Raw genomic sequence first — 12399 nt, 5'->3', positions numbered from 1 at the left:
TTGGCTTTCTGCTGCTTTAGCTAACTGCAGTGAACTTGAATGGTGATTTTCTTCAGCCTCTCATCGGAAGATGCTCCTATCGAAATGTTAACTTCTGTGGATGACCTGGACGTCTCTGTAAGATGGTTGTACTTCTATCTTTCTTACATTGTTGGATCACTTTTGCTACAGTATTTTGACCGATATGTAAAGCTTTGCTGATCTTCTTGTAGCCCTCACCTTTTTGTGTAAAGAAATGATTTCCTTTCTCAGATTTTGTGACATTTCTCTTTCATGTGGAGCCATTGTTGATAACAAAGAAAAGCCCTTCTCATTTCATGCTAAGTAATGTCCTTTTACCTTTTTCCTGTCTGCTGGACACCTCTTAAATGGATCATTAGACTCACATGTGGTTGAATGCCTGTTAATTAGAATTTTGTAGTCTAAAATTTAGCTTTTCTTCTAAGACTATAATTGGGGTGTATTAATTTTTGCAACATGGGCTTGAATAGATTTGTTAGAAAAATCACTTTTTTGTGTGTGAAAATTAACAAACCTTGTTTGCAATCAACGGCCCACATTTGTGCGAGTATTTAGTAGTATGGCATCTCAGAGAAAACGTTGATTCTGAATGGAAACTAAAGGTTTTCTGACACATGTAGTGGGTGTACTCATTTATAATGAGCACTGCACCTATTGTAATCTGTATATCTCCACCAACACACAGGTTAATTAATAAACAGTATCTAATCAGTTCTTATGTTGTTGGTAAGATCCTTTTTTCACACCACAACACACCAAACAAAAGCTGAGGTCTCCGAGTTCATGTTGAGTGGATCTCACCTCCGGCTACTTCCTGAAACTGGAACACAGCGAGTGTAAAAGGTGAAGAACATGTTGGTCCGGAAAGATCAATGGAGACTTCTGCTTTTAGAGCCAATCTGCTGCCTCCGAGAAACATCTGGAGCATCTGAACGCACACTTCTAAACAAGTTCACCCTTTGATGACGCAAATAGCTACCTTATGAAAACAACTAAAGCCAAAGCAGCAAATCTGAATGCTTTTGTTCCAGGGGAAGAAAAAAAAATAGCGGAAAATAGTTCAAAGTAATTTAAAAAATTTTATTACTAGAATAAAAACTTTGATCATAAAAAGACAAAACACAAAGATAAATTGCACAGTTGAAAAGCGGCACTTGATGTTTTCTGAAGAAAGATGAAATAAAAACGGGGCACAGTCAGATCAGAAGTGCTGAATCTCGACGTGTCTGCTTCAGCTGGTTTAAGCACTTCTGTGCCTCATGGTGGCATTTTAATTCCTCATTTAGCTCGATGCTGAAAGCTCTGCACTAAAACTCACTTCAAGTGTCGCGGTTGTGTTAGAAACCAGGTGCACACTTTACAGTCTGGCTTTACTCTCCGACAGCCAGTCACTGAAACACCTCTCCATGGCCTTCCTGCTCGACCAGCTGCCAGCGTTCACCGTGGGAATGATCTTCAGGGGCCTGAGCCACTGCACGAAGCGCTTCATTTCCAGGAAGCTGCTGTGTTCACTGTAGGGGATTCCTGAAGCAAAAACAGACATCTTTTACCCCCAAAGTTTAACGCAGATGAGCTGTAATTATCTACACGTGTCAAAGAGATACAAGCTGTGGGGGTTAAGATGTAAATCTGATGAGGCTGCTCAATTCATCAGCTCATCTCTGATCTTTATTTCTCCATTAAGGCACATCTGAAATCAAAGCTGCAACTTGGTTTGAGGTAAAAATCTGACAAAGAGACAGATGTGCTGAAAGTACGATGGAATCTATTAGACCAGGAAGAAGTCTAGAAAAGGGCGTCACACGCTAAAGCAGACTAGCGACTGTTTTAAAATAAAATAAGAAGGTTTGGAACAGTCAGCCATCCGTTTGTCCTCACCCCTTCACCAGCTGATCTGAGGTCTGCTCTTAACAGATTTAGTTAAATTAAGTCCACTTTGGTGTTCAGTGTGTTCCTCCTACAGGCAGAGACAGCCACCAGTGACAGTTGTAGCAGATGGAGAAGATTTAAATCAGTTCTCTCCTTGCTCTGCTTTAGCGATCATTAAAAGGAGCAGCAATTATATGCTGTTGTGTGGCTGCAAGTCACAGACCAGATGACTGGATCTATTAGCTGCATCAAACACACAACAGGAAGAAGAAGTGACCTTGTTTGTTATTTATTAACCAAATCCCAACTTTTTCAGCTCTGAGGGACAACAGCAGACTGCAATCACAGAAATGACATCTTGGCTCCCGTCTTTGACTCTGCTCCCGTTCCGCCTCACCGTAAATAGAGATGTTGCCACAGATCTGAGGCTGAACGTCTCCTAGTGACTCCACGTGCTCGCTGAAGGTCCAGCCTGTGGGTTTGAAGGCCACCAGCTGATCGTATTGTGTTGAAAAGCGTGCCAGGTGATCCTGCAGCTTCTGAAGGGAGAATTCAGACAAAACAACTGAATATGAAGCTCCTTCCTCTCTTTTAAAGTCAAGTTAAAGTCCCATTGGTCATCACAGACTGGTGGGATTACATCTGACCCATCGCTGTGGGGAGCAGTGAGCTGCAGCAGTGGCTGCGCTCAGGAACCATTTGGTGGTTTAACTCCCCAATCCAACCACTTGACTGCGTGTCAAGCGGGGAGGCATCGGGTCTTATTTTCTAAAAGTCTTTGGTATGACCTGACTGATTTGAACCCCGATCTCCCGGTCTCAGGGTGGACAATCTACCACTAGGCCACTGAGAAAGGGTTTTTCTGCCATCAGTGTTGCTGTAAACATCATTTGTGCATTACAGCATCTCTTTCTGATGACACTGCTCCGGGACTTTAATGAAATCACACAATAAAAAAGCCAAACTGCAGCTTTTATTTCCCATAAGTTAGCCTTTCTGTGCCCAGTGATGTGTGAGTTATACCAGCTCCAGGGCTTATCGGGGGTTACACAGATGGCGCATTTAATTATTCTGGAACTGCTGCAAACACATTTTGCATTTTTAAACACTAAAACCAACGCTCTGTTCTTTAAAATAAATGTTTTTCCCCACTTTTTACAGTGTTAACCAATAAACATGCAGAACACAAGAAAATCCTCATAAATGAGTAAAAACACCTACTTTGACGGAGAGCTGCATCATGGGCAGCACGTGAACCTGGGCGGCCTTCCAGTCGGTTGTGATCCGTTTCTTGATTTGTTCAGACTCCAGGCAGCACATGGTGTTGTATTTGTCTCTGGAGAGACAAACTTTGGACCCCAGGACCTCAGCCAGTGCTAAAAATAAAGCAGAACACCGGCTGAGTCAGCAGCAGAGCTGCAGAGAAACTGGATTTCACACGAGTTCTCTGTTCATTCTAACTGGTTATTGCTTCTTCTGCAGCAAAGGCAGAGACTCCACACATCTGCGTTTGACACATTTAAAATAACAGCAAATTTTAAAACTTTGCCCTTTTCCCGTTTCTGCACAGCTTGCAGCATCTTTTAAGCGCTTCTCCACAAAAACCATTATTCTAAGTGTCACCGGAGGACAGGCTGCCTCCACATGGGAACACACGCTCAACAACCATCCCTGCTGCTCCGGCTCCCATTTCAATGGAAGCGTTAACACCAGATGACCTTTAACTGGATGAAAAAGATACAAGGCCCCAGAAAATAATCCCCTCTCTATGCGTCAGGTTTAGAAATAATTACATTTTGCATGAAATACTTCCTGTTGATGATCGTACTTTTCCTAGTAGCACGCAGGTATTAACGTCAGAAGAAAACAAGTCAGCCGCTGACAAGTTCATCCATCTTTAGATTCATTTTATTTCATGACATTTCAAATCTAAGTCATCACGTACCCAAAAAGACCTTTTCTTTCCCCACCGAGTAGGATCCACACACCACGAGCGTACGCGGGTTAAGAGTCACCAACTCAAAGGCTGCATTGGCTGCAAAACTGATGACATCCTGCTGTGTGGGGAAGGTGTACTCTGGGCTGCAGTAGCTACAGAGACCAGAGGAGAATCATCTGGATTGCCACATTTCACTCAGACTGCAGCAATATCTGTTCAGAACAAAAACCCACGTGGTGTCCAAGTAGAGCGTCTGCACCCTGCAGCTGAGCAGCTCAGGGTACGACTCCATCGACGGGTCCGCTCTGAAGTCTCCAGTGTGGAGGACAGTCTGTCCATCTGGCAGGAAGAACAGCAGCATGGCCGCTCCTGGACAGCTGAGAGAGCAAGCACAAGAAGGTGAGGATGGAGAAGGAGCACAGAGGAACTAGTGAGTGTCAGCTGAAGATACAAGATTGTCTTCAGTAAGGAAATAAATGAGAATTTCATCAGTGTTTGGATTAAATGGGTCAGTGAATCCAGAACAGCTGATGTCATGGTTGACTTACTGGTTGGCGTCCAGAAGGATGACCCTGACTCCTTCCACGTTGACCTCTGAGTTCATGGGTAGGATGTGGACATACTGCTCCGCCACCTTCAGCTTGCTCTTCACCAAGTTTCCTGTGATCTGATCGATGGAACAAAAACGATTATACACACAAACAATTAAATGATGCACCGATCCTGGTTCTGAGGACCACTACACACTTCCAAATATTACTGACCTCCTAATCTCAGTGAACTATAAATAACAGAACAGTCCTTCATTTATTTCTCATCGATGCGTAATTTCACCCAAACCCTAAAGTCACTGTTAAGTAATGTAACTATAGATGCACCTGAAATAAAGACTGGTGATCAGAATCTGTTCATATTCAACATCTGAAACTCAAAAATATGATTTTTTGGGAGGGTCTCTGAACACACCGCTGCTAAGCCACAATTCAAAAAACAGAAGGAAAAAAAAAATTTTTTTCCAGGTTCACTCATTTTCTCTAAATGCCAACTCATGCTAGCAAAAATAAATTGTTCATATGGGGGGGGGGGGGGGGGTCAGTACAGGCTGTCAAACCCAGAATCAGTGCATTTCTAGATGCACACAGACAAAACAAAAATAAGTTAAATATAGCAAATAAGTTACGATTCAAACAAATAAAGAATATCCAATGAATAAAAGACACACACACACACACACACACAAAACAAAGACCAACCAGCTCAGTGGCCTAGTGGTAGAGTGTCCGCCCTGAGACTGGGAGATCAGGGTTCAATTTCTGGTCGGGTCATACCAAAGACTCTGAAAAGAAAATGGGACCCAATGCCTCCCTGCTTGACACTCAGCAATAATGGGTTGGATTGGGGGGTTAAACCACCAAATGGTTCCCGAGCGTCGCTGTGTCTGCAGCTCACCGCTACCCCAGGGGGTGGGTCAAATGCGGAGAACACATTTTGCACACACACATCAGTGTGTGTGAACACTGATGGGACTTTAACTTTAAGGACCCAGACACTTTATATTTCCTGCACATCGTGTGATTTCTTTGCACTTTTCAGAACTTAATTGACTCGAGTTACGGTTATTGGCAAATTGAAATTCATTGCTGGCAACTGCAAGCCAATGTTCCATTACTGAGCCAACGCTGTGCTGAGAGATAACAAGTGGATCAGCTACGCCGCGTATGACTTCTGTGGAAGAGAACAGTCAGGAGGTTTTAATGAATTGCAAATAAACTCATTTAAATTTGGGGCTGTTTTGTGAACTCTCCAACAAATCCAAGTCTGTGGAGGGAAGTGAGTGTTCGCTATAGGAACCAGCAGACGTGTGTAAACTGGGTCAGCATCCCAGCTTCCTCAGCAAACCAGCAGACCTTGAAATGGAATCAAATTCATGACTAAAAAGACCAAATTCACAATTTGCTTTCTGAACTTCAGAGAGCAAACGTTAGTATTATAGCAAGTGTGTGGCTTACTCTGTTGCAGTAGACTGGAAAAGTGGAATTCTTGGTCAACCCTCCGTAATGGTCCGAATGGAAATGTGTCAGGAAGTAGGCGGTGATGCCCTGAATCTCTCCATAACTAAAAGCGTCAACAACAAACTTTGTACCTGCGAACATTTACGAGACGTTTTGCATCAAAACATAAGAAACAGCATCAAACTGAAGTTGTGCAGTCACTCGCTGACCTGGAATCTTCTTATAGAACGGACAACGAGGCAGCTGAGCTTCTCCATCAGGATTCCCTCTGTTCCACCTTCTCCTCCATCCTCGCTTCCCTCCTCTCCCAGCTGTTTGTTCACCACCAACTGAACTCACATCAGCTCTAGTTTCTGCAGCTTGGGACACATCTGCTGTTGCGTTTTTCCCCTGCCAGTCTCTCCTCTGTCTTTTCTGCCCTGAGCTCCTACCAGTTGCTGGAATGGAGGATGCATCAAAGTCGTTTGGTCCACTTTTAGTCTCGTTCTTACCCTCGAGCGGTTTGAGGCCAAAAAACACCCCAATGTCTGTCTGTTTGTAACCAGAAGCCTGCCCGGCCTTGCTGTGGCCCTTTAGAGGCGGCATGTTTCGTGACATTTTCACAGAGAGGCTTTGTGATGAAGAAACCGGAGTAGTTCTGCTGTGGTTCAGGTCTGGACTCCCCTGGCCCTCTGAGTGGAGCAGAGTCTCTCTTTGACGCTCTAAGGCAGCCCTCTGAGGCGACTGAAAGCTGATGTGGTTGATATTACTGGTAGATGCGCAGCAGGCCTCTGCTTCAGCAGCCGTGTGATTAGCAGGTGCTAATGAGGAAACTGAACCCAGCTGAGAGCTGGAGGGAGACGGATCCTTTAGCACAGCCTCACAATCTTCTAAATTATTGTCTATAAATTCAGCGAGAACCTCATCTTCACTTGAGAAGCTGTCATTAAACAGTATCACAGAGTCTTCATTATCAGACACTTTGTTATTAAAAAGAGCTTTTCTGCACTCATTACTGACTGCAGTCTCTGCAGGGAGTTCAGACAGAGGAGAGTAGGATATCTCATCATCAACCTCAACTGAAGCTTCATCTGTGGAAGATACTTTATCAGCTAGACATCCAGAATGATCCTTGACGGGAGGGGATGGATTCTCTATTTTGTCTTGTGAAGCAGCACTTGACTTTTGGGTCTTATTAGACAACCACCCCTTCTTTTTCTTAAAATCCTCTGGCGCTGGAGAGCGCAGCAGCATAAGGCCGTTGGTCCGCTTTGATGGAGGTGTTTTAGCATCCGTGTTGGGATGGGAGACGCTGTGGGTGGACAACAGAAGAAGACTCTGAGAACTTCCCTGGGTGGCTTCTACATTACAGCTGTCCACATTGTTGTCCATGAGTCTGTCCCAGCTTGTTTCTGCTTGCTGGGACAAACTGAGGACATCCGTGTTGCTGTTGGCCCGAGTGTGAGCGAGGAGCGTGTGGTTGAACTTCTTGTAATGGTTTGGAATGGTGGAGGAGCACTGAAGACCATCGGGGCATTCTGCAGGAACAGGTGAATGAAATTAATGCTATCTTATTAAAAAAGATAAGTGAAAAAGCTGCATAAAAATAAGAACTGACGACAGAAACAGGAAGTAAATGCTCCTGCTTTCTCTGTAATGTTGATCATGATGAATAATTGTTTCAGTTTCTTCTGAAAATCAACACCTTTGAGTCTTAAAACCTAAAAATGAAAACAAGTTAGTAAATGTAATGTCCAGCAATGGTCAGTTTTAGGTACAGTTTGACCATTCAACATCTGGTCAAAATGGAGACACGAGACTGCATGTGTTCCCTTTAAATCGGCCTGCCTTCATCCCATCAGCTTTAGCTCAGAGCCTCTCTGCAGCTCTGAACGCATGAAAACGTATTGTCAACAATGATGTTCTCTCCTCAAGGTCCAAGCTTCCCTTATCGTCCTACAGGATTCTTCATGCCTCCGAATAAGGAACATTTTCAGCTCGGATTAGTTGCTAAATCAAAGAATGATTTCTTAAATTAAATATGAACTTTTAAAACTTATAAGTTAGATAATCATTAAATAAACGTTTGTTTATTGCTACTTATTACAAATATAATATAATGAAATGCTTTCATTAATCTGTGATTGAAGTTTGAAATGAATGTTATGTTATGATTACATTGATTGATATATGTTTCAGCATGTTGATATGACAAGGTCATCGACATATAAATACTGGACAATTCATTTCCATAGGCTCCAATAACACTTTTTTGAGGCCAAATGGGTGGTGGTGGCCACCACCGCCATTTTGACCGTGTCACGGGTTCCGTCAAGCCCAGACAATTCCACAAAAGGGAAGAGAGGTGGAGCTGAGGGTGGGTCTGTAAGGCTGGGATCAACTGTCGACACTCGGTCGAACTAGCTACAAGCTAACCTGAAGCTAACCCAAAGCTAACGCGGAGGTGGGAGCTAAGCTAACGGAGGTAGCAACCTAGCTACAACCAGAGTTAACTGTGCACAACACCAGAGCTTCTGAGTCAGAGGTACGCCGGGCTGACCGCTGGGTAAAACCGGGTGGAACACAGAGGTCTCTCTATTAGTGCAATTAATGCCATAGCAAGTCCTTTTGTCCAACAATTGCACAAAAAAGATCCAAAAAAAGAATGTACACACACAGAGACTCAAAATCCCGGAGCAGTTTCCAAGCCAGACCGAGGCTCTACTGAGGCCTTTCCACGGAGCTAGCTCTGTGGTCACGTGGGTCGGATGCTCATTAATTATACAGAATTTTAGGCTTTTAATACACTTAAACAGAAGAGCGAGAAAAGAATTCACCCCCCCTCAGAGTTGTCATGAGTGTAAACTAGATAAAAACATGTTTTGGTACCAGGCTGTAAACATGTTTATTTCTGCTGTGAAATTGGTATTTTTAACATGGGAGTCAATGACGATTTGCTCGCTTCTGACACCAGCCCCCAGTGGATGAGGGTGGAACTGCAATTTTTGGTACTTCCGGGTTGGCCTCAGTTTTAGAGCCGCATTGTGGGGGCTTGGACAAGGTCATCACCATTTGCACTCACACAAGGACAAAGTAAAGTTAAGTCAGACGCGTGACACATAGATAGTCCTTTACCCCAGATCAGAGCTTCGGTATCAAGGAAGGCATGTTTCTGAGGTTGCATTGGTAATGTTCCTCAACTTGTCAACCTCTGGTTGGCTACACAGATCATCACATGAGAACATTAACACGAAGAGGGTCTCCTAAACGGGTGAAGTAGACACACAGATAGTGTCTGATGCCTTTTGATAATAATCAACTTCATAGCTTAACGCAAACCAAATTCTTTACACCCAGAACTCAGCTTTCCTAGATACGGAAGTTCTGATAACATCGCATTCACACATAGGCACCATACACTACGCCTGCTCCATCTAGATTCATCCATCACAGTAAATGTTGGTTAACTTGTCATGTTTTAATTATTTGTGAATTAAATAATTACTTTTAGAAACCTGACTCTTTCCTGAATCAAAACGAAGTGTTTACAATCCCTGAATAAAACAAAGAATCCTAGAATCTTCTGATCAAACACAGTAAAGACCAAGCAGGCTGATATTCTATATTTATATAGAGTATCACAGCTTATACGTCATAAGTAGAGGTAATATATATTGAGCTCTTAAAGCACTCAATTTACCAAACCCTACATTCATTTTAATTATATAGCACTCATCACAGACAGAGACTCACAAAGTGCTTCACATTGATCAAAAACAAAACAAAACAAATCATAAATTCATAATGATTTTAAAACAGAAATAAATTAAAAGACCAGGGGTGTCATTTATCAAACATTGTGTAGAATCCTTACTAAAACCGTACTTAAGTTCAGCAAAAAAATGTACTTACGCCAAGTCTGTTTGTGATCTATCAAACATGGAGTACGCACAGCTGCACGCAAGCTCCGCTTCATAAATCAGAAGCTATCTAGAGAGGTTCTCAGCTGCTTTTTAGTCACATCCCGCCCTCACCACGCCCACTTACTTCCATAAATAGTCAATGCAAAGTGCCTTGTGGATCTCATGCATATACATAAGCCGGCTGCTGCAGCGCTCCGCCAATGACGATGGCGACCGTAGATCAAGGCAGATCAAGGAAGCACAATTTCACAGAAGCAGAAATTCTGGTACTTGTGGGTGAGGTGGAGAAATGAAAGGAAGTGCTTTTGCAAAACAAATAAGAGAAAATCCACGGAGTGGCACAGCGTTGCTGAAGCCGTCAATGCTGAGTTCTTCAGAGAGATCTGTGGCGGATATAAAAAATGGTCCAATCAGGATTTGATCCCCAGACTCCCAGGTGAAAGACACGCGCACTAACCAGTCAGCCAAACGGAGATCTCCCCGTCCAAGTAGCCAGGGCGCATGATCAATCGGGTCACAATGACAGGACACACACTGTCACAGACGCATGACATTCTGTCTCTATCTGTCCCCCTGCTGATTTTCTGCATTCCATATTCTGCGATTCAGGCTGTGTGTGTGTGTGTGCACGCGCATGTGTGTGAGTGTGTGCGCACGTGTGTGTGTGTGTGTGTGTGTGTGTGTGTGTGTGCGTGTGGGGGGTCTTGTTCTGTGTGAAAACGAAGCAGTACAAGTGATAATGCTGCAGGATTTCATAATTTTATCTTCTCAGCAGCAGCACTGCAGGTGCTCTCCATGTCCAAAATGTGCGTAAGCAAGGTCCTTAGTCAACTTAAAGTGGCGCACAGTTTTCCACTAAGTTTTTTTTTTCATAAATCCCAAAGTTTGCGTGGAAAGTTGCTTACGCAGTTTTCCAACCCATTTTGTGTGTAAGCAAGCTTGATAAATGAGGCCCCTGGAAAAACTACTTTCCATTTGATTGACTTCATATTTATCTTTACAGAAGTAAATTCTACCTTTCACAAGCCTTTAAATATCTGAGCAATCTGTTTAAAAGGTTTTACACTTAATGAAAATCTCTGAAAGTAAATGAATGACTTCCCTTTTAGATTTTTAGGTAGCAAAATCTCAGATCCCTGCTGAAGTCTAGTCAACAAACAACTGAAAGCTGCAGATCGAAACGTATTTTATGGATGATTTGATGATCAGTTAGCTGAACCTGGCTGCTAACATATGTGGTTTTTCTCACCCACTTTCTGAATTTAAAATTGAATAGAAAAATGTCATGAGCTATTTTTTCAAGCTGAGAATGTAGTTTTGTATCTTTGTATCAAAAAACTAACTATTTTTATGTCCAAATGCAAAATCAGTGCCAGAACCATCTGTTTCGTAACTCTTTGTCATCGTCCATGGTGGGATGATTCACACAGACTGATTTGAATCGTGTGTTGCTTCAACAATTTCTTCAGGCACTAGTGAACATCTGTTATAACAAGTAACCATGCCAACAGGAGAGTTGATATACACCGGGATGGATGATTAATGAACAGAATAATGCCCGTAATCAGATTCCAAATGTCCCAAAAGTTGGAAAACACTGCAGATGTAGACTAGAAGTAAACATGAGTGAAGGAAGGAAGAAGAGTATTCTTCTCCTGGTTGTCATGGGGATATAAGCTCTGAGCATCGGAGCAGGAATACATTAATAAGCATCATGTCAAGAGAGGCTAAAACAGATGAGTGTAAATGCAAATACAGCCCATCACGTGTGTGTGTGTGTGTGTGTGTGTGTGTGTGTGTGTGTGTTAGATGTGTCAGTTTTACCTTCACATTTGTCTCTGCAGGTGTCCAGACACTCAGCAACGTGCCACCTCTGGGACTGAACAACCAGAATGAAGAAAGGCATCTGGCAGATGGGACAGTAGTCTTCAGAGGGTGTCCCTGCCTCATGACTGTCTCTTTCGACTGTCTCTTTAGCAGGAGTCAACAGGGTAGCCTCTAACCTGCTGTCTTCCTCCTCATCCCCAGCAGCAGCTCCACTTTCGCCTGATTCTTCTGTTTTACTCTCCTTGTGAGACTTGACTGGAACAGAAGTGTCTTTCCTGGACGTTTTCCTAGAAGGGCATCTTCTGGTCACAAACTGTGATTTATTGCTTCTTTTTTTCTTCATGAGGGGTTTATAATCCCAAATGTCGCTTTCAGAGTCGTCCTTTTGTGACATTTGAACCGTTTCCCCACAACACTCTTTATTACACTAGTACTGCTGAAGGATAACATTCCAGGGACGACTGCTGTGCTAATACAGATGGTCCTTATTGCTTTGCATGAATTCTACGCTAAGTAATCATCGAAAAATAAGTAATTAATTACGACAGAGTCATGTTTTCTTAAAATATAACGTTTCCTCCTGAATGTTTTAGTGCAAGCAACACTTACCGCCACACAGTAAACCGGTTACTAACGTTAATACTCCAAGATCAACCCAGCCGCACTTTCTACACAATCACTGAACTAGAACTCCTTACTTAGCTGACTTTATCAGTTGAAAATATAAATTTTCATAAAACTTTGATTAACTCCGTTTAAAATAGGTGTAATATTAAAGGTTTTCTTTACAGGAACAATATTTTTGTTTCACGTTTGTATCGAAACCAGG

General features: G+C 42.9%; 1 protein-coding gene across 1 annotated transcript; it reads right to left on the bottom strand.

Moving 5' to 3' along the window:
* Positions 1-1080: 1080 nt before the first annotated feature.
* Positions 1081-12178, bottom strand: dclre1a (DNA cross-link repair 1A (PSO2 homolog, S. cerevisiae)). Its single transcript, XM_015963125.3, has 9 exons — positions 11568-12178; positions 6051-7358; positions 5839-5972; positions 4378-4496; positions 4063-4206; positions 3836-3981; positions 3112-3266; positions 2288-2429; positions 1081-1545 (listed from the first exon to the last, which is right to left on the bottom strand). The coding sequence occupies exons 1-9, from the start codon at positions 11962-11964 to the stop codon at positions 1379-1381; spliced, it is 2712 nt and encodes a 903-aa protein (XP_015818611.3). The 5' UTR covers positions 11965-12178; the 3' UTR covers positions 1081-1378.
* Between the last annotated feature and the right edge of the window lie 221 nt (positions 12179-12399).

This window comes from Nothobranchius furzeri, chromosome 16 (genome assembly GCF_043380555.1).
Source record: "Nothobranchius furzeri strain GRZ-AD chromosome 16, NfurGRZ-RIMD1, whole genome shotgun sequence".
In the NCBI taxonomy this organism is placed as follows: domain Eukaryota; kingdom Metazoa; phylum Chordata; class Actinopteri; order Cyprinodontiformes; family Nothobranchiidae; genus Nothobranchius; species Nothobranchius furzeri.
Note: the sequence above shows the minus strand (reverse complement) of the source record. Positions and strands in the feature narration are given on the sequence as shown.